A 23,123-nucleotide genomic window follows, 5' to 3' on the forward strand; every position below is an offset into this window, starting at 1 on the left:
GGAAAATTCTTATCGACTTCCATACCTACTCCTTCAAAGAAAAGGTCCTCAATATGGCTTTAAAGGGGAAATCATTGACGGCCAGAGACTTTTTATTTGAAATATGCTCACATCTGACCGGAGTCACCCTTGACAGGCAGTGGGAGTTGGGGAGGAAGTTGGACGATTTCAAGAAGTTCTGTGCTGTGGCTCAACTTAAATTCCTAGCAACTTTGAAAGTTATGCATAATAATAAAATGCATAATGTAAGATCGGTACAAGAAGCAGATGACTTACTAGAAAGTCTGGGGAAGGGGGAAATATAGCAGGCAGGCCTATCCCAGGGGCTGTGGCACCCATCCAAGGTATCCACTTATAAAGAACAATATTTCAGACTTCGCTAGTAGGACTTCTAAATATATCTTCCTATCTACCTTTCTGTTTTTTGGTTTCTAAAATAGTAACGGAGAGGTAATTATAAAGTCATCACACAGGGGTCTACTTAGGGACACTTAGTTACTGGAAGTTAAGGCTCGGGCTCTAGCTTCTCCTCTACTTCTTTTTTTGTTTTCTTTTCTTTATTACAAGGGACGTGGCGGACGGCCATAGGGTGCATTAACTGGGCCATAGGGTGCATTAACTCTATTTGTCCAGGTAAATGGGGGGGGGTTCTCCTGGGAGGGGTACGTCAGGGAGGTTGGGTGCACGGGGTGGGGAGCATATGGTTAAAAAACAAAAACTTTTCCTCACTCACCATAATGTTTGTTCAGATTGCCCTAGTTGTGTTGGCTCTTTTTGCGACCTGGTGGACTCATGATTCTCACGTATACCTCTATACCCTCATGAAAACAATTCAGTTTTTGTCTGGAATGTTAATGGCCTGCGCCTGAAAACCAGAAGAGTAAACATTCTGCAATGTTTACAAGTTTCACACAGGTCATTATCCTTCAGGAAACTCTTTTGAAGGAAGAGATCTCTGAGGTATTTCAAAATAAAAAATGGGTAGATTATTTAATCTGCTCCGATCAGAGTGCCAATATAAGGGGCTTTACTATATTAATTAAGAAGCAAGCAAAAGCCCGCATTTTTGATTCTCTGCTTGACCCATGTGGCAGGTGGGTCATTGTGAAGGTTATTATTTGGGTTCTCCACTTACCTTGGTGGGCTATTACGGCCCAACCAAGACAACCCCTCCTCTCTTAAAACAATTTTTTTGAATCTCCAGGATTACCCAGACCCGGTGATCATGGCTAGAGATTTTAACATAGTCCTGAACCCGAAATTGGATAAGTCAACAGGAAGTAGAGCTAAGATGCCCTCTAGAGCCCGGATGTACCTCCAATCTATGATGGCACGGACTGTACTCTGTGACGTTTAGAGAGACAGATCAGGTTCTCAGCTGGTAGTCTCATACTACAGTAGTAAATATGGCCACAAGTCGTGAATCGACTACATCTTTGTTAGTCACAGCTTGAGAGGTAAGATTAAGGACATTGGTTATTAAACTCCCATCTGTCCGATCAATCATGGGTCTGGTTGGATCTTGTCCTGGCAGATAGTCAGCATCCTAGTGTCTGGATGTTCGATCGAACACTACTTCTCGATGGTGAGGAGATGAAATATTTATCTCAGGAGACTGAGGGTTTTTTGGGTATCAACGTAGGTTTGGCTGAAACTTTGGTGGTTTGGGATTCCCTAAAGGTCTTTTTAAGGGGCATGATCACTAATAGAGTTTTTTTCAGGAACAGACAATATAGAGAAGAGGTGGCTTACAATGAGGCAGAGTTGATGGTAGTAGAGTTGGGCCTAAATTAGGAGACTGACTCTGAGAAACTGCAGGAAAATTTGGTTAAATTAAGAAGTTTAAAAGATCAGTTAGATACCATCCTTCAGTCAAGGGTTGGACGTAGATGGGAGGCCAGTAAGCTTTCCCATTTTGAGTATGGAGAAGGTACAGGCAAACTCCTGGCATGGAAGGCTAAGTCTGACATGTTGCGCAATCTGATCAATCAAATCGACAACATGGGTGGGACTACTGCTCTGTCCACAGATGAGGAGATAGGGGGTGCTTTTTAAAATTTCTTTCAGGGTCTGTACCAAGAAGATAGTGCAGTGGACAAAACCATGGCTATGGAGTGACTGCATGAGAGCACGCTTACCCCCCTGATTTTAACTCATCAAGAAGATCTAGAGCGGGACATCTCTTGGGAAGAGGTGAGAAAGGCCATTCTTGCCTGTAAACGCGGGAAAGCTGCTGGCCCAGCTGGGCTGGCAATAGAACTTTATAGATCCTTGGGAGAGGTGGTAATTCCCATCTTGGCACAGCTTTTTAACGATATCTTATCCGAAGGTGTGAGGTTTCCAGGCTCATGAGGAGAGGCTACTATCACCTTGATCCTGAAACCGGGGGAACACCCAGCCTGTTGTGGGTCTTATAGGCCCATCTTGCTGCTGAATGCAGAATATAAAATCTTTGCCAGGATTCTGGTGGGCAGGTTGGGCTCGGTCGTGAGCGATATGCTTCACACCGATCAAAAGGGTTTTGTTAAAGGTAGGAACATTTCTGACCTTACTTATGATCTTATTGGTGCATTAGACCTGGCCACAACTTAATCGCTTCCCCTTGCTGCAATAACATTAGATGCCACCAAGGCCTTCGACAGGGTCAATTGTTTGTACCTATCTGCAGTCATGGAGAAATGTAATTTGGGGGACAAGTTTTACCATGCTATTCAGCTGATTTATCCAGATCCGTCAGCTAGCCTTCTGGTTAACGGTAACTTGACAAGACCTTTTAAGCTCACCAGGGGTACTAAGCAGGGCTGCCCTTTATCTGCCCTACTCTTTGACCTATATATTGAGCCTTATACTCAGCGGTTAAGTGAGGAGGCTAGCATTTTACCATTTAAGCATGGGGTTTTGGAGAGAAAGGTGACTCTGTACGCCGATATTTTGGTCTTTTCCGCTAGGACCTTCCCTGCTGTAATAAGACTGGCAAACGATTTTGGGCAGGTATCTGGTTACGAGGTGAATGCTGAGAAAACTGAGGTCATGACCTGGAATTTTGCAAGAGTGTTAGCACCAGACCAAACGGGACATGAGGTATCTGGGGGTCAGAATAGTTCAAGATATTGATAAGATCTCAGAGTCCGACTTGGCAAGCGTTTCAAGGGAATGCCAAAAACTTATGAATTCCTGGGTTCATCTCCCTTTAACCATTCGTGGGCGGACTAATTTGGCAAAGATGGAGGTGCTCCCAAAAATCACCTTCCTCTTTAATGCCATTCCATTACACTTCAACAAACCGGCTATAGTTAAGCTCCAACAGGCTATCAACTCATTTGTCTGGGCATATAGAGGTACCAGGATTTCCTGAAAGAAGCTGAGACGCAGGAGGGAAAAGGGAGGACTCGTACTTCCGGATTTGCAATATTACGCGTGGGCCTTTCAAGTGTCGCATTCTAGGATGCCTTTAAAAACTCCGGATAATACAGGGGTGGGGGCCATGTTCTCCGCAATGATAAAGGGGGCTGGTCTATCTCAGGAGGGTTTCCTGTTTAGATTTGGAGAACCGAAAATCTTCAAAAAGATCAAACTAAAAGTCCTGCAGGGAATGGCTAGAACATTGACTAGTATTAAAATGCTGACGGGTCTTAACTACTTTTCGAGCCGGGACCCCCTGTGGGACTCTCCAGGTGTCCCAGTTTGCCTAATGGACATAGAGAAGCTGGGTTGAAGGTGACAGGAGACTTGGCTCATGAGGGGAGCGTTTCCATCTTGGACATCATTACACAACAGGGTGGAGGAGGGTTTGTCAAAATTCAAATACATTCAGTTGCAGAGTTGGTCCCAAAACTTGAAAAAACCCATAGGTATAGGTAACATTCTTGAGGAGCAGCTAGTTACAAGACCGGCTGGGAGGAAGGCGGTCTCCTTCCTATACTGGGCTACTGAGGAGGCAGTGAATGGGGATTTCAAATTGGCCGAAGACTTGTGGGGGGGTTACTATACCAAATGAACAGTGGGAACATCTGTGGCATACAACCTTTAACATTGTCTTCGCTACTGTTAAACCAGCTTGGTTTAGAAGGAACCATTTGTTTACCCTTCATAGGGCCTACATATCTCGGTCAAGGTTGACCAAAATGTCGAAGGGGCTTCCACTTAGTTTAAAAAAATGTAATTTGAAGAGTGCCTCGGATGTACATATGTTTGTGGAGTGCCCGGCCATAGCAGAGTTTTGGGAAAGAGCAGGAAACACCATTGCGGATATTCTAGACCTCCCAATACAAATAAATCTTATTTTGATAATCTTTGGAATATCCAGTGAAATTACGGGCAATGATAGATCTTTCCTTTTCTATGCTATACTGCTGGCCAGGAGGGATGTATGCAAAGATGGTTAGAAGCTGTACCCCCTATGTATTCTGAGTGGTTGTCCTCATTGCTTGTGACATCTAAGGTGGATCTGTGTAGAACTCAAAGCAAGAAAAAGAAAGCACTATGAGATTTCTTAATAAATTGGTTCAATGCTTAGGCTTGGGAGACTTGATAGCCCTCCCCCTTCTTTATCTATTTATTTATGTATCAATTTTGATGTATATATAAGAAAACTTTGGTCCTATGATTATGCCTCCTTGAAACTCTTCTGTTTATTTTGGGCAGTCCCAGTTTCTCATCCACTCTTCGTTAACATCAACAGTCGCCAGTGTCATCTGGACCGATTGGGAGAGTGACCATCCCTTTTACTTTGGGTGGGGCTAGTGTCATCTAGTCTGCTGCAGTACTGGTAGGCGGGGCGCTTCCTCCTGGTCCCCATCCAATGCCTATGTCTCTCCATCACTCAGTAACAGTACGGGCGGCTTGTATGTTCACTAATGGTCTGAGGTGAATGAGGATAAAAAATGTGTTTAAAAAGTTCCACTGTGCAAAGATAGATACATAAAACATCAACATACACATATATATTATTTTTTATTATTTATAGTCCATAAACATTTCCGAAAAAACACAAAGGACAAAACATGACATTAATATATCTATGTTGCAGAATAAAATTTAATATAAAATTGCATCAAAATTTATCACAGCACTTTTCATAATGCAGCATAAGATCATGAATTCATATCCTTTAAATTCAGCAATCATACATGATAGAAAATATGCAAAATATGCTCGTTGATGCATTTCAGTCTAACTACAGCCACGGTCTCAGGACAACAACACTTTTTTTAACAACACATATAGCTTCTGCCTGATAGGGCTCACGTAAATAACCTCAGAGGTACAAATCTTCACCATTGGCAAAAACGTTACAGGCATATATCAAAAGGTCCTGTCAAAAGCCAACATCCAAATAGCCCATGTCATCCAGTGATACAACCATCAGGCGACTATCATAAGTTTAGTAATGCTATGAACCTCTTAATTCTCTGTTTGGTTTTCTGTCTGTGTTTTTTCATCCTGATGCTGATTTTTATCTTCCTCTGGATCAATGCAGCAAACTCAAGCTTGGCACTGTGAATTGGTAGTTTTTGCCACAAATTCTTAATCTACAGTTTTCACTCTCTTCGTGTGAGGTGTGTAGATCTCATGTGGCAAAGTTCCACATTTCACAAACGTGTTTGTCACAAGGATGACCCTGAAAGGTCTCTTCCACCTTGTTTCCAAATAGGACTTTTGAACATGCTTCTTCACTAGCACCCAGGCACCAGGCAGAAGGTTATCTTACAGTTCTTCTTTTGGCAAAGGTGTCGGCAAGTTCATCAAAGTGTATGGCATCAGCCAGGCCATTGCAGCAATTCAATATAATGTCATCACTTACTGATACAAGTGCAGGTGAAAGGATGCAAGGTAATCTCATGGCCCTCACTTTAAGAATCTTCTGAGGAGAGAATCCTGTCTTTGTATTTGGTGTATTTCAGATACCCATCAACACAAGTGGAAGTGTATCTGGCTATTTCAGTGATGTTGAGGCACACACTTTTGCAGCGTGGATTTCAGTGAGCCATTGACCTTCTCTACTACCCCTGATACTTCCGGTCTGTAACTACAATGAAACTTCTGCTCCATTTGTAATGCTGTGTACAGTAGCATCATCACTCTTGAAGTGTGTCCCTATATCTGATTTTAAAGAAGTCCGCAAACTGAATTATGGACCAATTCCTTCATCAATAATTTGGCTATTGTCATGGTGTTGTAGGGCCTAGTTGGGTAGGCTTTTACTCACCTGGAAAATAAACACATTATCACTAAAATGTACCTAAAACTGATGTTAACGTGCATCTCCAAGAAATCCAATTGAATACCTATAAACGGGCCCTCAGACTTGTCAATGCCATAACTAGCCAAAATTATGGACCACGCCAAATCAATACTGGATGTCAGTGTAAATCGTAACACGCAATCCATCAGCTAAGCAGCATGCTCTTGTTATCACAATTAAGACTACCACTTGTGCTGAAGGTATATCTCACAAGTATGATGCTTCTATGTTCTCTGTTATTGTACAGACTGCATACACTGCTCTCAATATGCCAATATGGCCTCTCTGGAAAGAACCATCCACAAACTGCGTCAAATCAGACAGTTCAAGTGGTACATCCTTTATGTCTGGTATTGGCTCGGTACACAATTCCGTTACATAAATGCAATCATGATCTCATTTCTCATCATCACTATCTGTGTTGTCTGTAATTGACATATGTGTTGGAGGTTTCAGGGTTTTGCATCTTCTGAAAGGAATGTTGTCAGCTGCTAAAATTGTTTGCTCAAATTCAGTTAAATGCTGAGTTCCCGTATAAGCCAGAAAAATCTCAACTCAATAAGGGGCTAATACAATAAGTGTGTACCCCATGACCATTCCTTCACTTTACTGAATTGCCAGACAAACTGGTGCTTCTGACTTAAGGCATCCATGAAGTGCAGCAGAAATTGGATCTAATATTGTAGAGGTATAGCTACAGGCTGCTTCATTTCAGCATGCTTTTGGTAAAGGACTGATAAAGCACACCCTCTCTCACATGACTAAACAAGTAAAGATATTTTTCATAATTTGGCATTCCTAGAGCAGTTGCACTACAAAAATGTTCTTTGATCTCGAGAAAGGCACTCGTGCACTTGACATCGAATTGTACTGGATCAGAAACATGACTGTGAGTAAGCCTCTGTAAAGGCCAATGCAAATAGGGAAAAGTTTGGTCTCCACTGTCAACAGTAGCCAACCATTCCTAAAAGCATTCTGACTTCTCTTTGGGTGTTTGCAGTGTTTATTCTCACGATTGTAGAAACACACTGTCCTCCGTATTCTCCTCAGACTGTTCACATTGCCTCAGGTGACTGTCTTAGGAAACTCCATAGCTGCCCTGTGGGTCACAAATATTTTCTGAAGTGTGTCTAATACAGTCCAATCGTTCAAGGTCCCCTTGGGGCCATAGTGAAGCAGTTGCCTTCATCCTCCATCTCAGTTTGATTGATCACGTCGTCACGGGATGATTGTCTTAATAAACTTCTTTGGTTCATGGGGTCGTAAATATTTTCTGAGCTCCCGATGGTCTGTGCGTTAGCGTGCTGGGTAGAACATGTTGTAGGGTATTTCAGCCTTCTGCAGCCTCTTTTAGACAGGCAGAAATTATTTGCGGGCCGCCTGCACTGCTGCAGTGACATCCGGGAAGAAGGTTATGCTGTTGCCCCACTCGGTGATTTCTTTCTTCTTTTGTGCCAGCTGGAGCACCACATCCTTGTCTCTGTAGTTTAACAGCTTGGCTATTATTGGGGGCAGCCTTGACACAAGGGATCGGTGTACTCCCTCCACCACTAGAAAGTGCAACAGATTTTTAGTGCCAATGAGTGAGGCTAACTTAGTTTCTACATATTGCTCAATTTTGCCTGTGTTGGTGGACTCAGGGATGCCTATGATGTGCACGTTATTACGGCATGAACACACCTTTAAATCTTCATGTTTTGCCTGTATGGCTGCAGGTACTCACTTGTTGAAATCATCTTCTGCAGAGAGTTTTACTGTTCCGCTACAGTTATGCGTGCCGTCTGCTTGTTCAGCTTCGTTGACAAGTGGTCAATGTGTAGATTTAGCTTGTCAATTGTCCCATCAATTGACTGCAAGCTCTGTTACATGACCAGAAGCGTGGTCTCGGGCGAGGTCCCACCCTGAGGTATCCTGTTCCTGGTCTGACAAAGCGTCTTGTGGGGGCTTAACGGCAGCCCTGGATTTACAGGTGATGCATGTTTGGTTTGTGTCCACCTTTCCTATTATTGCAGAAAAGGACGCTCCCTGCGTCTGGATAAGCGTGCTAGGCAACAGCACTATCAATAGTTTGCAATCAAATAATACAGCAGTGCAGGCAATCACAGGGGCCAAGGGCATGTCATTTACTAGTGTGCACTGTAGTGGCAGTCACTCTGACTCATGGGATCAGGAACACCCTCTCAGGCCCAAAATTTAGCAGTGGCAGTAGAGCGTATAGCTAGGACTAGTAATGCTCGAGGCCCTCTTCCCTGCAATCCTCTCTGTAAGTTCTGTGGTGCCTTACCCCGGCCTTCAATTGCCACTAGCTCATCTTAGTGACATCTTTAAAGGTGTCTGATCAGCCATAAATCGCTTATTGGTAGTCCTAATTGTGATAACAATCTTTAAAGGCCCCCTGGTGTGCAACAACATCTGCTGCTTCAAGCCACGTCTGAGCTCCCGACTCGGCTGCGCACCACCAGGCGGTCATTCCAGACCCACCCGGGCCAGCGCGTCAGCCACCTAAGAGCACCAGCTTCACAGATGCATGATTGGCAGCACTGTCACGAGCCCCGGACTGGCACCTCTTGCAGTGGCGGGGAGCAGCCTCAGTCTGCCATCAGAAATACTTGTGGTGCCTCTCGTAGGTGCCCACCAGAAGCCTCACATCTTCACAAGGTCCTTGGACTTCTAACTCCACAAGTTACATTCGGCTTATACTTTATCAGCTCTCTCTGGGACAACCATAAGTGCGATTGTGGGCATATTTCGACACAGGTTTATGAAAAACGTTTATTTTGTTTGGTTTGAATGTGCACTGTACCAGGCGCAAGATTCTTACAGTGCGCGTGAGACTGTCTGGGCTGCAGCAGTTGAAATCGATCATATGCTATGGTGCGCAAGAGATGGTCCGTGCCCCTGGAACTCGAATCCAGAGCACACTAGGGAACACAAGGCCATAAATTGATTATAAGCTATGGTGCTCGAGAGACAGCCCGTGCCGTATTAGCTCTAATCCAAAGCACGTCAGTGGGTGCACGGCTATCCTCTGCGTGGTGAATGTCTTCGGAGGTTGTAACAAATTAACAAGCATACTCCAGTGGACTACAACAACCCAGCTTAAGTCCTCTTCCAGTTGCTCCAACTGTCCAACCTTCTACTTGTCACCATGGCACTGAATAGAATTTGCAGCCCAGTGACCATTTAAAGAGGAAATTACAACATAATCTAGTTGCAATCAGTGTTCAGCTGTCAACTATGTGGCAGGTGCACCCACCGGTCCATGTCTCCCAGTTAAAAACCTATATTCCTTATCATTTTACTTGAACTAGGCCTCCACCACCTTCGATCTTAGTTCAAGCTGTTCCTGAGTTAGCAGTTTCAGATATCTAAGATTCTCATTGTGTCAGTGGGAAACCGCAGTTTTTGATTTGATGAAACGGCCCCCCCTATTTGGAATCTATCCAGGGAGCTGGCCTCAGGCGTTCATGCCTCAAAATTGATAGAAATGTTTTAATTGTCTATTAAACCCTTGGGAGAGAGAGAGGGAGAGACAGACATGCACCAGCATAACGCTCCCTCTGGGCCCTTGCCTGTGGCATGCTACTGAAGGGTGCTTTTCTCCTTTTCGGTTCCTCAGTGCAGCGCAATTTCTGGGGTATTGGGGGCACCTGGGGTCTTCACATGTGGGTACTGGGGAGGGTGGTTTGAAAAAAGCAGGAAGTTGTGGTTCCATGATGGGGCAGCACTTCCTAGTCCTTATCCCAATCCATTACGGCCGCTGTTTAGTCCAAACAAAAATGGAGGTACTACTTACTGTAGTTTCTAGTTCCCTTTCCCATTCAAAATAAAATATATAAGTCCTGCAGGAATATCATCTGGTGCATTGCAACGCTCCCAGGTGTTTTTCTGGCTCTTTTTATTCCCTTGCTTGTGTTTTTTTCTGTTTGTATTGCTTTTCACCTTGTGTCTTGCCACTCCTCGTAATGTCGTGTTCTGGTATTGTTGTTGCTAATTCTTATTCTTCTTTTTTCTAGCACTAGCTTTTTCTCCTTCTCAAATGTTTTCTTAAGAGTACATTATTATGTTATGTGTCTTCATGAAGCACACTGTCACTCGCTAGGGTATCCTGGCACTTAACAGATGTGTGTGCGTAGCCATGCCTATGATAGATTGGTTACTTGGAAAGCAATATCTTTAGCCTGTTGTGGAATTCAAGAAGTGAGGAGGAGGCTCTGAGCTGGAGTGGGAAGTTATTCCACACTTCAGGAGCAATCTAATAGAAAACCTGACCTCCTGATCTGGTTCTGAATATGCATGGGATGTGTGCAAGTAGGAGCCCTGCTGAGCGGAGCGGTGATGTCTGGGTGGTTGGTAGAAGAAAATGCAACTGGTCAGGTAGATAGGGCCTGAATTGTATAGTGCCTTGAATGTGTGTATGTGTATGAGGAGAATTAATTTAGTGCGTTTGTGTATCAGGAGCCAGTGTAGTACCCTGAGGTGTTGTGGGATGTGAGTTCTGTGTACGAGGTTGAGGATGAGTCTGCTGCTGAGTCCTGGATGGTTGGTAGTCTTCTAGTGAGTTGCATGGTGATCCCACATAGAGAATGTTCCCATATTCCAAGTTGCTGGGGACTAGGGTGTGAGTGACTGTTTGACTAGTGTTGCTTGTGAAACATTAGCTGATATTCCTCAGCATCTTTAGGATGAAGAAGCAAGATGCATTGAAAGCGATGTGTGCAGTTCCACTGGCTGAAGGTAGTTTTACATGAGATCTCCTCACATACAAGTGAAGAAATTTCCAACCACAAAGGTTCCCTGTGCTCCCAGACTTACGCTAAGGTTTTTTGTTTTACGTTTTATGTCTCGGGAGAGTAAAGAAGGGCATGGAGTTTGTAGGGTGACACAAAAGTAGCACTTTTCATTTTGGGTCGTACCAAAATGTTTTCTCTTCTCTAGAGCAAAAATAAAAAATCCTGTATATAATTACAACTGTGAATCTCTGAGCTTTACTCAGAATGTATCGGTTTTTTTTTAGACTGGTGTTAATCCTTACAGTAGTTTTTTTTATATTTTCCTTGCTAAAAGCTGCTGTTAGATTACGAACTTTTAAATATTTTATAATTGTGGTCCATTGCGTAACAGAAAGAAAGCAGCTGAAAAGCCATGGAACCTGAGTAGATGTTCAGAGCTGTACAGTTTGCTACATTACCTTTTACCCAATAGATCATTCATAACAAGAGCCTTGGTTTGGTGTAGTTACAAAGTCTAAATTTCACACCATAAACTAAAGAGGAACTTTGACATTGTAATCAAGCATCTGCTTTACAGAGAGTTCAAATGCTGATGTACCTACTTCAGTATTAGATTTCACTAATACTACACAATGCAATAGCTAGCAAGTACTTTGACACTGATGTTTTTGCCAATACTTGTTCTTAACCTGTTGAGTTAAAAAGTTATTAAATATTTGAGCAACATGTTGTGTAGAATGTGATCATTTTCCATTCACGAATTAATTAAATGTTTTCCAGGACCCCCTTGCAAGTTATGATGTGAATGGAAATGACCCGGACCCCACTCCTCGCTATGATGCCAGCAACGAGAACAAGTATGTCACCAGCATGAATTATTGATTACATTTTTCATGATTATGTAGGAAACAAGATCATATTGAGAAATTCATGTATGTTCAGCTGTCTGTTTCTAGTAAGGGCGTTACATGGGAAGCTATGAGTTTACATTTCATTGGCTTTTATCTTTGCACATTTACCATGTTTTCACTTAAATGCAAAATTATTGGCCTTACCAGATAGATAAATGGCTGATGACAAATATGAGGACCATAAACGTAATGTCTGTTGGCTTTCAAGGTGAGAAGTAGGCATGGCTACAACCAGAGGCACCTTAACCACCTTTCAAGGACTGATGTTGTTCCATGCTTTTTGAGAATTTACCCTCAACAACCATACAAGGCTGAACTGTAGAGAGCCATGTGGATCTTGAACTTACTGTTTCTGCTTTTGCAACAACAGGGTTTTATCAATGATTTGCGACCAGAGTTGCAGTGGCATACCATTGAGAAGTTACCGGCACCTCAAAAGAGGTGGTAACTCATTTCCAAAGGGGAGGCTGTCCTTATTACCTGCCCCTTTGGCATTCATATTGGGTGGCCTCATGGAACAAGGCAGTTACTGCACCAATACCTGCATGCCCCAATGTCATCCCAAACGAACCACAAAGTAGCACCTATTTCTTTAAGGAACGCAGACTGCTTTAGAGAGTTGACTTAATTTGGAAATGCCAACGCAGAGTTGGTAGTATGCATTCCCTTTCAGGCAACCATCTCAGCTTTAGTAGCCAATCACAGGAGGTCACAAATAGTGACGTGACTTAATACTTTTATTAGAGATGTTGTTCTGCCACCTCCTGTGACTGATCAATTTGCAGCCCTCCTTATTAGTATATTGGTAGCATTGCAAAATGGTAAGCAGTTCGAAATGAGCTGGTAAGCAATTTGCACTTGCCATTTCGACCACCCGCATTGTACATCAGGCCCTACATCAATTATTACAAAGTTCCCAGTGGATTTATTTTCATTGGAAAATATGCGGAGTGGATTTGAATACATTAACCATGTTGTACTCGTTCCTTTAATTATTAATTTAGTACATCCGTGAGATTTATAAATTCCACTGGTTGCCTCGCGCGATCACTTTCAGAAGGTTGTTTTTTTGATTCTTTAATCAAAAAGTGTCCCGGTTTTGCCATTCTGCTAATTAAGAGCAGCGCTAACAAAACTTTTCACACCACCCCAACAATTCACTAACTAAGCACAGCGAGCAGTCCCACTTGTGTGGTTTGTAACGGGTGTTGCACCCACCCTCAAATATATTGTTTTAATGAAAAAAAATTACCAACCTGTACATTTTACTGGAATTATTTGTACAAATGTATTTAGCTAAATAGCCATATTCCTTATTTCAAGCCCTATACTTCAGTCTTTTATACTATTCATTAGCAGTATTTATCCATAGCAAAGTAACGTTTTCATCCTCCATTCTCACACTGCCTCTCTTGCTCTCTTTCGCTCTTTTTGTTTCTTTCTCTCTTTTCTCTTGTACTTTTTTACAGTATTCACTTTTTACTTTTACTCACTCTACTCTTCCTTCCCCCTTCTTTTGAGGACCAGAATAAGGGGTGAACTAATTAACATAGTCAGTGCACAGTGATATCAAGTAAAGTCACAAGGTTACCATACCCTTCAAAGGGAATGGATCTACTTTCCAGTTCAAGTCAACATGGCAACTGTGCTTGGTCTCTTTCTCTTTCTTTTTCACTGTCTTTTGAGGCATTGATTTGCATCGTATCTTCCTGCTGGGGTATTAGTGTTAGAGTCATGGATGGTGTGTTTTTTCCTAATAGATCGTTTGTAGCTCATTCTGCTGGGATACTCTAGGAACTGACACTCTCCCCATGTCCAGGAGTCGCTTTGGCATCCATGCTTATTAACATGTTGTGGAACTTTGTGCTGGTTGATGCATCCCCAATCTGACAGTGCATCGATTAAAGCCAATTGCATCTTTGAGCTCTGCATGTGGAAGATACCCATTTATGAAGGGCTGCAAGAGCTCCATAAGGAACAAGATCTTTATTCATGTCCAAAAACCTCAATCCAACTAAACACTTCCCTTCCCTTTTTTCATCCTAACATGGTGCAGGAGCCGTCTTTTCCTTGATTGCTCTTCGTATTTCACTCTCTTGGCATCTTCTCCTAAATCTGCGTGTTATATGATCAACAACTGCCAGCTGGCCACACTGAATACCACCCACAGTCATGCCTACACTGCCCCCATATCTTCAGCACCCTGTGCAACCCCACGACCGTCGCCCCCACGCTGAATGCCAACACCCCCGAAGCCCTGAGGGGCATCCTCCTCAACATGCACTCCTTGCACAGACACGCTGTAGAGATCTGGGACCTCCTCGGCACCATCTCGCCTGCTGTTGCCTTCTTCACGGAAACCTGGACCAAATCTTCCTTTGCCCCTGACATCGCCACCGCCATCCTCGACGGATACAAGATCCAGAGGAAAGACCACCCCAACCACCCAGAGGAGGACTCGCCATCGCACCAAAAAGCTCCCTCTGGCTCATCATCTCCAGCACAAGCGACTCTCCGTCCACCACGTAACACCTCAATTTCCAGATACAGGCCAGACCTAGATCCACCCTACGTGACCCCCCTCACCTACAGGCCGCCTGGACCTCGAACATCGTTCACCACTACCATTGCCAACCTAGGCGCCCCCCACGCCATTACCTCCATGGACTACATTCCATCAGAGGCCTCAACTTCCACCTCGACAACCTTAACAACCCCAACTCCTCCACCCTCCTGGACAACCTCGGACTGAAACAGCTTGTAACTACGCCCACCCAGAAGGCAGGACACACCCTCGACCCCATCTTCACAGGAGGAAACAACATCAACTTCAGCCACACCACGCAACCCCTCTGCATGGACCACCACTGCGTAAACTTCCACGTCGACAAACCAACTGCCCCCAAACCAGCACACTGCCCACCATGAAGGAACTGGAGCCAGGTCACTGAGGAGCACCTCAACTCCACCCTCACCTGCGATGCCCCCTCCACCTTGACCAACGCCAGCCTCACAGCCAATTAGCTGCACAGATGGATCTTCAACTGCGCAGACAAACTCTCATTTCTTTACAACCCCGACAGACAGCACCCCAGAAAGGCCACCTGGTCCACCGCCGACCTCCAAGAATCCAGATTCACCTGCAGATGTCTTGAGACGAACTGGCGAAATAGCAAACCTATGGAAGACCGTACCACATACAAGAATGCCATGATTGAATACCACCAACTTATCAGATCAACCGAATGAACCTTCATCCAGAACAAGATCACCGCCAACTCCAGCAACTCTTTAGCATTATCCAAAAATTCACCAAACCCCCCAGCGAGGCCACAGACATCACCCCCCTCCCAGGACCTCAGGACCTCTGCAACAAGCTCAGATTCTCCTTCCATCTGAAAATAAAGTCCCTCTACTTCAACTTCAACGAGCAGACTCCAAAAATCCGCATAACCAATAACGGCAGCCAACCCACCATCTCCGCCTGGATCTCGCCTTTGAAACCCGCACCTTCCCTGATGACTATAAACGCGCAAGAGTAAAGCCCCTGCTCAAGAAGCCCTCAGCAGACCCTTCGGACCTGAAGAACTACCGACCCATCTCTCTCCTCCCTTTCGCAGCCAAAGGCACAGAGAAGACCGTCAACGGCCAACTAACGAAATTCATCGAAGAGAACTCCATCCTCGACCCCTACCAATCTAGATTCCGCAGCAATCACAGCACGTAGGCCTCTCTACTCGCCACTACAAACGACAACCGCACCCTCCTTGACCAGGGCCACACTGCGGCGCTGATCCTACTCGACCTCTTCGCAGCCTTTGACACTGTCTCCCACCGCACACGTGCCACCAGACTCCATGACTCCGGCATACAGGCAACCGCCCTCAAATGGCACGCTTCATCCTCACCAACAGAACCCAAAGAATCAGACTGCCACCCTTCTTCTCCATACCCACAGAGATCAACTGCGGAGTACCCCAAGGATCGTCACTCAGCCCAATACTCTTCAACATCTACATGGCACCCTCGCCGCCATCGTCAGACAGCACGGACTCAACATAGTCTCCAACCCTGACGACACCCAGCTCATCCTCTCCCTCACCAACAATCCCGTCACCACCAGTCTCAGCTTCGAGGAAGGAATGAAGGTCGTCACATCCTGGATGAGCAGCAGCTGCCTGAAGCTCAACTTGGAGAAGACATAGGTCCTTGTCCTCGGACCCTCTCCCACTGCATGGGACAACACCTGGTGGCCCACCGCCCTCGGGAGCCCCCCTCCCCTACGGACCACGCCCGGAACCTCGGTATCGCACTTGACTCCTCCCTCTCCATGACCAAACAGATCAACCCCGTCGCCTCCACCTGCTTCAACACCCTCTGCATCTTTCGCAAGATCTTCGAATGGATCCCCCCCAATAAAGAAAGATTGTCAGCCACGCACTCAAAACCAGCAGACTGGACTACATAAATGCCTTCTACGCCAGAATCAACAAGTCTCTGCTCCGCTAAATCCAGACCATACAGAACACCGCAGCCAGACTCATCCTCGGCATCCCTTGACAAGAACACATCACCCAACACCTGAGAGACCTCCATTGGCTCCCCATCGAGACGAGAATAATTTTCAAGATACACACCCACGCCTACAAATACCTCCACAACACCAGTCCCCAATACCTCAACAAGAGAATCTCCTTCAACGTTCCCAAGAGAAACCTCCGATCTGCCGACTTCGCCAAAACCCCACGCATCCGCAGAGTCAGAACGGGTGGAAGAGCCTTCTCCTACATCGCGGCCAAAACCTGGAATGAGCTCTAGAGCAACATCAGGTCGGAAGACCCTTAAGACCTAGCTATTCGACTGAACGAAGCTGCTTATCTCAACCCCCCTTCACCCCGCCGCCTTGACCCCCCAGCACCTTGAGACCCTCAGGGGTGAGTAGCGCTTGACAAATCCCTGATTGATTGATTAAACTCTACATTTAATTTCAGGTCGCTGATTTCTGCTTTATAATCTATTTCAGCTTTTCCTACTGAAAAAAAGAACCTGTTTTCTCTCCCTCTAACGTTCGGGCAGCCATCCAAGCCCTAATTCTTTGTCACTTTGATCATGGGAATGTAGCGTTGGCTCACTTGCTGGTCTCCTCATGCATTACATTTGTTGGAGAGACTTTAATCTGCTATATGGACGTTCAGACACTCTCCGTTGGCTCTTGTTCATTCGCTCTGGTTGCCTCTTTACTTTTGTATGCTTTACATTGTTTGCTGCAGAATTTCAAGATGCCTGTGTGCAGGCTGTCTGTAGATCTATCTAATAAGCCGCAGATGAGAAGTTTGACTCTTAGCCAGGAGGCAGCTCATTCCCAGTTCTTGACTACCGTGTTGTCTCCTCAAAGAGCTAGGGGTGCCCTTTATTTATATTTTCCATATTTTTTCTCTTGAGAAATCTCCAAAAGTAAATTAAAACTATTTTTTAGAGTTGCATGCCTTCATCTCTGCCGTTTTGTTTTCTACATGTTATTGTTTATTCTGTTGATTGTCTTGTAATTCTATTTTCGTTCTTTTTAATAACATTTTAACTAATTGCATTTTAATTTTTTATTCTGTGCCCCATTACCCTTCTTGGTTAAATGTATGCTACATCAAATGTTTTAAATGAATAATAAATACAAATTATAAAATGGGTCACAATAAATATTATCAAGGGACATGTTTATAAAATGAGTAACTGGGAGAGCAATGTGGGCATCCACCAAGAATTGAAGAAAATCCGCACACTAACACACTCCACTCCCTCTCCTCATAAGCCACTTATGGTGAAGGTGGGAGTGGGCTTTGGATGTTACATGCCATGATCCTGGGATACAGTGGTAGCCGATTGCCAGTTCCAGTACCTCAGCGCGAACCACAGGCTCATCCAGCATAAAGTTACAAAGGTGCCCTCCAAGCAAAGAGCAGCAGCCGATGTAAGCAGAAAAGGATGCCATGAGAGTGAGCAGGGTTTTTGGCCATCTTTGTGGCTGTGAAAGAACTTTGATTATTTTGCTAAGATAACTCACTTCATAGGGAAAAGGATTGGACCAAAAGAACAGTAGACTTCCAAAAGTAATTTTTGTTGTCTTTAGGTTGTTCTGGTGCCTCTCGGTTTATACACTTGACCATGGTGCAATGATGCTTCGATGATGAGGGTCAATTCCGCTGCATGGCCCCATAGCATGTTGCATTGCCCCTCCTGGCCTGTACCCTCTATTGATCTGCTGCTAAATTGCACACATAGCTACTTTCTGTCCCATTTACCATGGCGGGGTGGCATTTCCCTGTCCATGTCTCATACGACACAGTTGTGCTTCTTCTTGACTTACAAAGGATGAGGCAATCCTGTTTCTTGTTCACACACAATGGAGGCTGTGATATTGCTGGGCTATGTCATGTAGTGTTCTGCTCTTTCTCCTCAACATGCCAATCATGATCTGCCCTGTTTCCTTCCCCACATCTCATGATACTCCCTCCAATGTGATACACCTAACATAAAGTGGTGTTTCTATCCACATGTGTCTATTTACACCTCTATGTGCCCGGAGCACTGTGCATGGAGTTCATTCTTCGATTGTAGCTGTAAGTTATTTATATTCAAATGTGCCCAGACACCACCATTCCTTTGCCAACATATTTGTAATTTTATCTTTCAGACACGGTACACGCTGTGCGGGGGAAGTAGCAGCTTCGGCCAATAACTCACATTGCATAGTGGGCATTGCTTACAATGCCAGAATTGGAGGTAAGAGGTAAAAAGCAGGGGCTGGGCAGAATGTTGGTGTAAATTTCTGTGGTAACCTGATGGTAGCAACGAATATGGTGAAAGGTCTGGAATATTCTATATCATGGGTTGAAAACCTGATTTGAAGAATAGGTTCTTATATAATTACCGAATTCCTGCTCTCTTAAGCTGCCTCTTCTCCAAATTCACATTATGAAACTCGTTTATATGCAATGAACATAGTAGACTCCAGTTTGACCGTTTTTTACAAATCTTTATTTATCATTTTTAATATAGTATGCATACCACACATATGGACAGTACGTAAATTTCTCGAATATGACTGGAAAAGGAATAAGATATTGGTACATGTATACAATGTAATGAAAATTCTCAACAAGCAACATGGTTCAAACCCAACTGTGGTGGAAGGCCTGTAGGCTGAGCTTGCGTGCAGTGTTAATGAAGCATCAGAGGACAGCAACGACCATAGTGGACCTAGAGAGGAAGTGTTCCCGGCACATTGCTGGTTACGTGAGTGCATAGTGATGGTACCATTGATATTAGTATATGTACAAAGCCCATATCCCCTGATATCAGTTGCTGTCAGTCGTGGTAGTGTTTAAGAGGTACGTGCCCAGAGGCTGCCAGATATCTAGGAGACGGGATGTTAGTGATTGCGTCTGGGCATATATCTCACTGGTCGTGTCGCAAAAAATACGGCTCTTAAGCCATTTGGCTATAGTTGGGTGGCTTGTATTTGCCCAGCACATGGCCACTTCACATTTTGTGAGAAGGAGTGCAATGGCGACAAACCGTCTGGTTCCCCTCAGGACGTCCTGCACATAGCCCAACAGTGCAAGCAAGGGGTCGGCAGTCAGTGTCATGTACACTATCTGGGAAAGATGTGTAAAAATGTCGTTCCAGTAACTGAATATCCAAGGGCACAGCCAGGCCATATGCAGGAAATCTGCGTAGGAGGAATGGCATTTGGGACAAGTCGATGGGCGACTGGGGTCAATCCGGGCCTGGAGGCTAGGTGTCATGTATATGCATCGTAAAATGTAGCAGTTTGTGTCTATGTTTAGGGGAGGAAGGCAACACCGTAATGTGGCAAGACCCGGAACAGGGGGACTCCAGAATGAACACAAGGAGTATGACAGGAGCTCTAGCCAATCAACCCTCAACCTCAACCAACAAGAGAGGGATTTAGTGGTGAATCTAACCCCATGGCCACTAACAGACATCCAAAAAGCGGTACTAAACAAAGGCTTAGGTTTTGTGCCCACCAACATACCTGACACCTTTAAACTTAACACTGAAATGCAGGAATTCATCAGGAAATTAAAACTACAAGTTTTTTTCCTGAACAAGGAACCCGTCAGTGCCTCTACTGATACAGGTCTAAAACCTAAGTCTACTTTCACCCCATCCCTCCCCCCCACCGGATTCAGTGTTACCAATCGAACTACTAACATTCGAAAAGGCAGTTATGAATGAGCTGAACAATCTAGACCCAGCTCTCACTAACACTTTTCACAACACAAGCAACATTGAACAACAAGCGATTAGACAATTGGCTAGTAACAAAGAAATCATAATAAAGCCAGCGGATAAGGGGGGAGCAATTGTTGTACAAACCACAACAGCCTACGATGCAGAATGCATGAGTCTCCTGTCGGACAGACGTAATTAGACCGTCTTACCTGACGATCCCACCGAGTCTCTTCGCATCAGGATAGGTGGGATGGTAGAAGAGGCCCTAGCACATGACTGGTTAAGTAAAAAAGAGGCGGAATTCCTGGCACAGAAATCACCACGAATCCCCTATTTCTATTGTATTCCCAAAATATACAAAAATATTGAAAAACCACCTGGAAGACCCATAGTCTCGGGAATTGGCTCCATTTCGGAGCCATTATCAAGATTTGCAGATGCCTTCCTTCGCCCACTTGTACAGGCCACGGACACGTACCTAAAGGACACTAAAGCTGTCATCCAACTTTTGAAAGACCTACCTTTTGACCCTGAATCACAACTCTTGCTCAGCCTAGATGTGGAGAGTTTATACACAAGTTTGCCCCATGATGAGACCCTCTCTATCAAAGAGGAGGTATTATTTACCACCCCATGGCAATACCAGACGCCCAGGGGTTTGGTACTGGAATGCATCTCGCTAGCACTGCAAAAGAACTTCTTCCAGTATGAGTCCACGATCTATTTACAGAGCCATGGGACCAGCATGGGCAGTACTTTCACTCCAAGCCTAGCTGGTCTCTATGTCCACCATTTGGAGGCCAACAAAATCCTGAACACGCACAACCCCTTCAGACAGAATATCGATATCTGGAAAAGATATATAGACTACATTTTTGTCGTCTGGCAAGGGGACCTACAATCAATGAACAACTTTGTGAGTTGGTTAAACACTCAAAACACTTTTTTGAAATTCACCAGCTCAGTGTCCAACAAAATAACTAGTCTTTTTGGACCTGAACATTTACCCTGAAGGAGGTATGTTAAAGACAACCACTCACTTCAAACCAACTGCCAGGAACTGTTTACTAAGGTTTGACAGTTTTCATCCCAGACACCTAAGGGAAAATCTTCCATACGGCCAATTTTTGCACCTACGGCGCAATTGCACAGAAGTGGCAGAGTACAAAACACCGGCCAATGACCTAAAAGAACAAGCATTTGCAATGCAATAGGTCTCGCAGCATTAAAGTTTGAGTTATTGGCATTGTATATGACAATGTGTTGCATTACATTTTTAACAAAGTCTGTATTGGTGTATAAAGATGATTTGCAAGATGATAGCGATGGAGTGGGGATGGATGGATGGATTGATGGATGGATGGAGTGGAGGGGATGGATGGATGGATGGAGTGGGGGATGGATGGATGGAGTGAGGGATGGATGGATGGATGGAGTGGAGGGGATGGATGAATGGATGGAGTGGGGGGATGGATGGATGGATGGATGGATGGAGTGGAGTGGAGGGGATGGATGGATGGAGAGGATAGGTCTCATATTTACACTAGTTTATGCTATTGGCATTATAAATGACAATGCTTTTTATTTATGTTTTGGTTTTAAAACATAAAAGGCATTGTCATTTACAATGCCAATGGCTTAAACTTGCGTAAACGCGAGATCTATTGCATTGCAAATGCTTCTTTAATATGAGTGATTTAAAAGTCTGTGGAGGGCGTTGCCTCAGTTTAATGCATGACTCACTTAAACTTCTGTGGAAGGGATGCCTGTCAAGAGTCTGGGGAGGAGCTAGAGCTGAAATTATTGTTAAATGGAAAGAATGCTGTAAAAGGACGGAAATCCTGATATTGATAATTTCAAGAAAAAGAATGAAGTGAAAATGGCATGAATAAAGATTTTTAACGTTAACTTTTGGAGCCCTAATAAGAGATGCTTCTTTCTGGTTGTGCATGGGACTTTTCATCCAACAGTTGCTCGACAGAGTGGACTTTATACTTTGAGAGGCCCCAGCCGCCCTGCACGCACCCCAGCACCAATTGATTTTCGGTGTAGGCTGTTGGGAGGCACATACTACAGGATAGAGAGGTCTGTTTACAAAGGCATTTATGAGGCCAGGAAGTAGTAATGCACGAATGCTCTTTCACATGCTATTGCACTTTTGTGAAACGGCCCCAAACGTCCAATTCCATATTAGTGAAAGTGCACACACAGAGTGCAGAGCTTTTTATGTGCACCAAGTGTGTATCATTATTATTTTTTTTAATCTTTTGGAGACAGTTCACAATGGCATGTAAAAGTAATTACCTGCTTCATATATTCCAATATGCCTTTCTGAATATGTCCCTCTGTGTTCTGCCATCGGACAGTGGCTGACTTTGCCCCTTCTCCACAGGGGCGTAACACAGGCCCCCGCAGTGTGGGGGGGCCCCGGGGGCCTCGCGCTTCAGGGGGCCCCTCACTCAGCAAAGGTAGCAACCAAGCCTCTTCAGTGCGCGCATGCCATGGCCTCTTCATTAATGAAATGGTTGGTGCGCATGCGCACGCCCGGGCCCTGGCGTAACAGATGCCATTTCTAACTCAGGACTGGGCCCCTCTTCGCGCCGCCCAGATCAGACCGGGAATGAATCTCTTGAGGGGCCCCACGCCCCCCACATGCAGTGAGTGTGGCTTAGGGGAGGGGGAGGGAGGCTGCCTAGGAGCAGCAGGAGCGGTGGCACGTGATCCGAAGGACGCAGTTGGAGGAAGGTGTTAAGGTAAGTTTAGTTGAAATTTTATTGGCATTACTGTGTCGCTCCCCCCACACTCGCGCCGAGCTCCCTCCCCCCCCTTTACCCCCTCTTGCCGGCCGCGACGGGACTCCTGGAACGGAAGAACTCCGAGGCCCAGAGAACCGAAGGATGTAAGGAGAGAAAAAGAGAGACCCCATTTATTTCTTATTATTATAGACCCAAACGGACGTGAGAACCGAAATATGTAGCAAGA

The 23,123-nt window shown here is 44.8% G+C and overlaps 1 protein-coding gene across 1 annotated transcript in view; it reads left to right on the top strand.

Moving 5' to 3' along the window:
• PCSK6 (proprotein convertase subtilisin/kexin type 6) overlaps positions 1 to 23,123 on the top strand; it is a 1,486,774-nt gene that overhangs the window by 646,114 nt on the left and 817,537 nt on the right. The window contains exons 5-6 of the mRNA XM_078683097.1: positions 11,758 to 11,834; positions 18,577 to 18,665. Of these exons, the coding sequence (XP_078539223.1) occupies positions 11,758 to 11,834; positions 18,577 to 18,665 (166 nt within the window). The remainder of the gene's footprint in view (positions 1 to 11,757; positions 11,835 to 18,576; positions 18,666 to 23,123) is intronic.

The sequence above is a fragment of the Lissotriton helveticus genome, chromosome 3_1 (genome assembly GCF_964261635.1).
Source record: "Lissotriton helveticus chromosome 3_1, aLisHel1.1, whole genome shotgun sequence".
Lineage (NCBI taxonomy): Eukaryota > Metazoa > Chordata > Amphibia > Caudata > Salamandridae > Lissotriton > Lissotriton helveticus.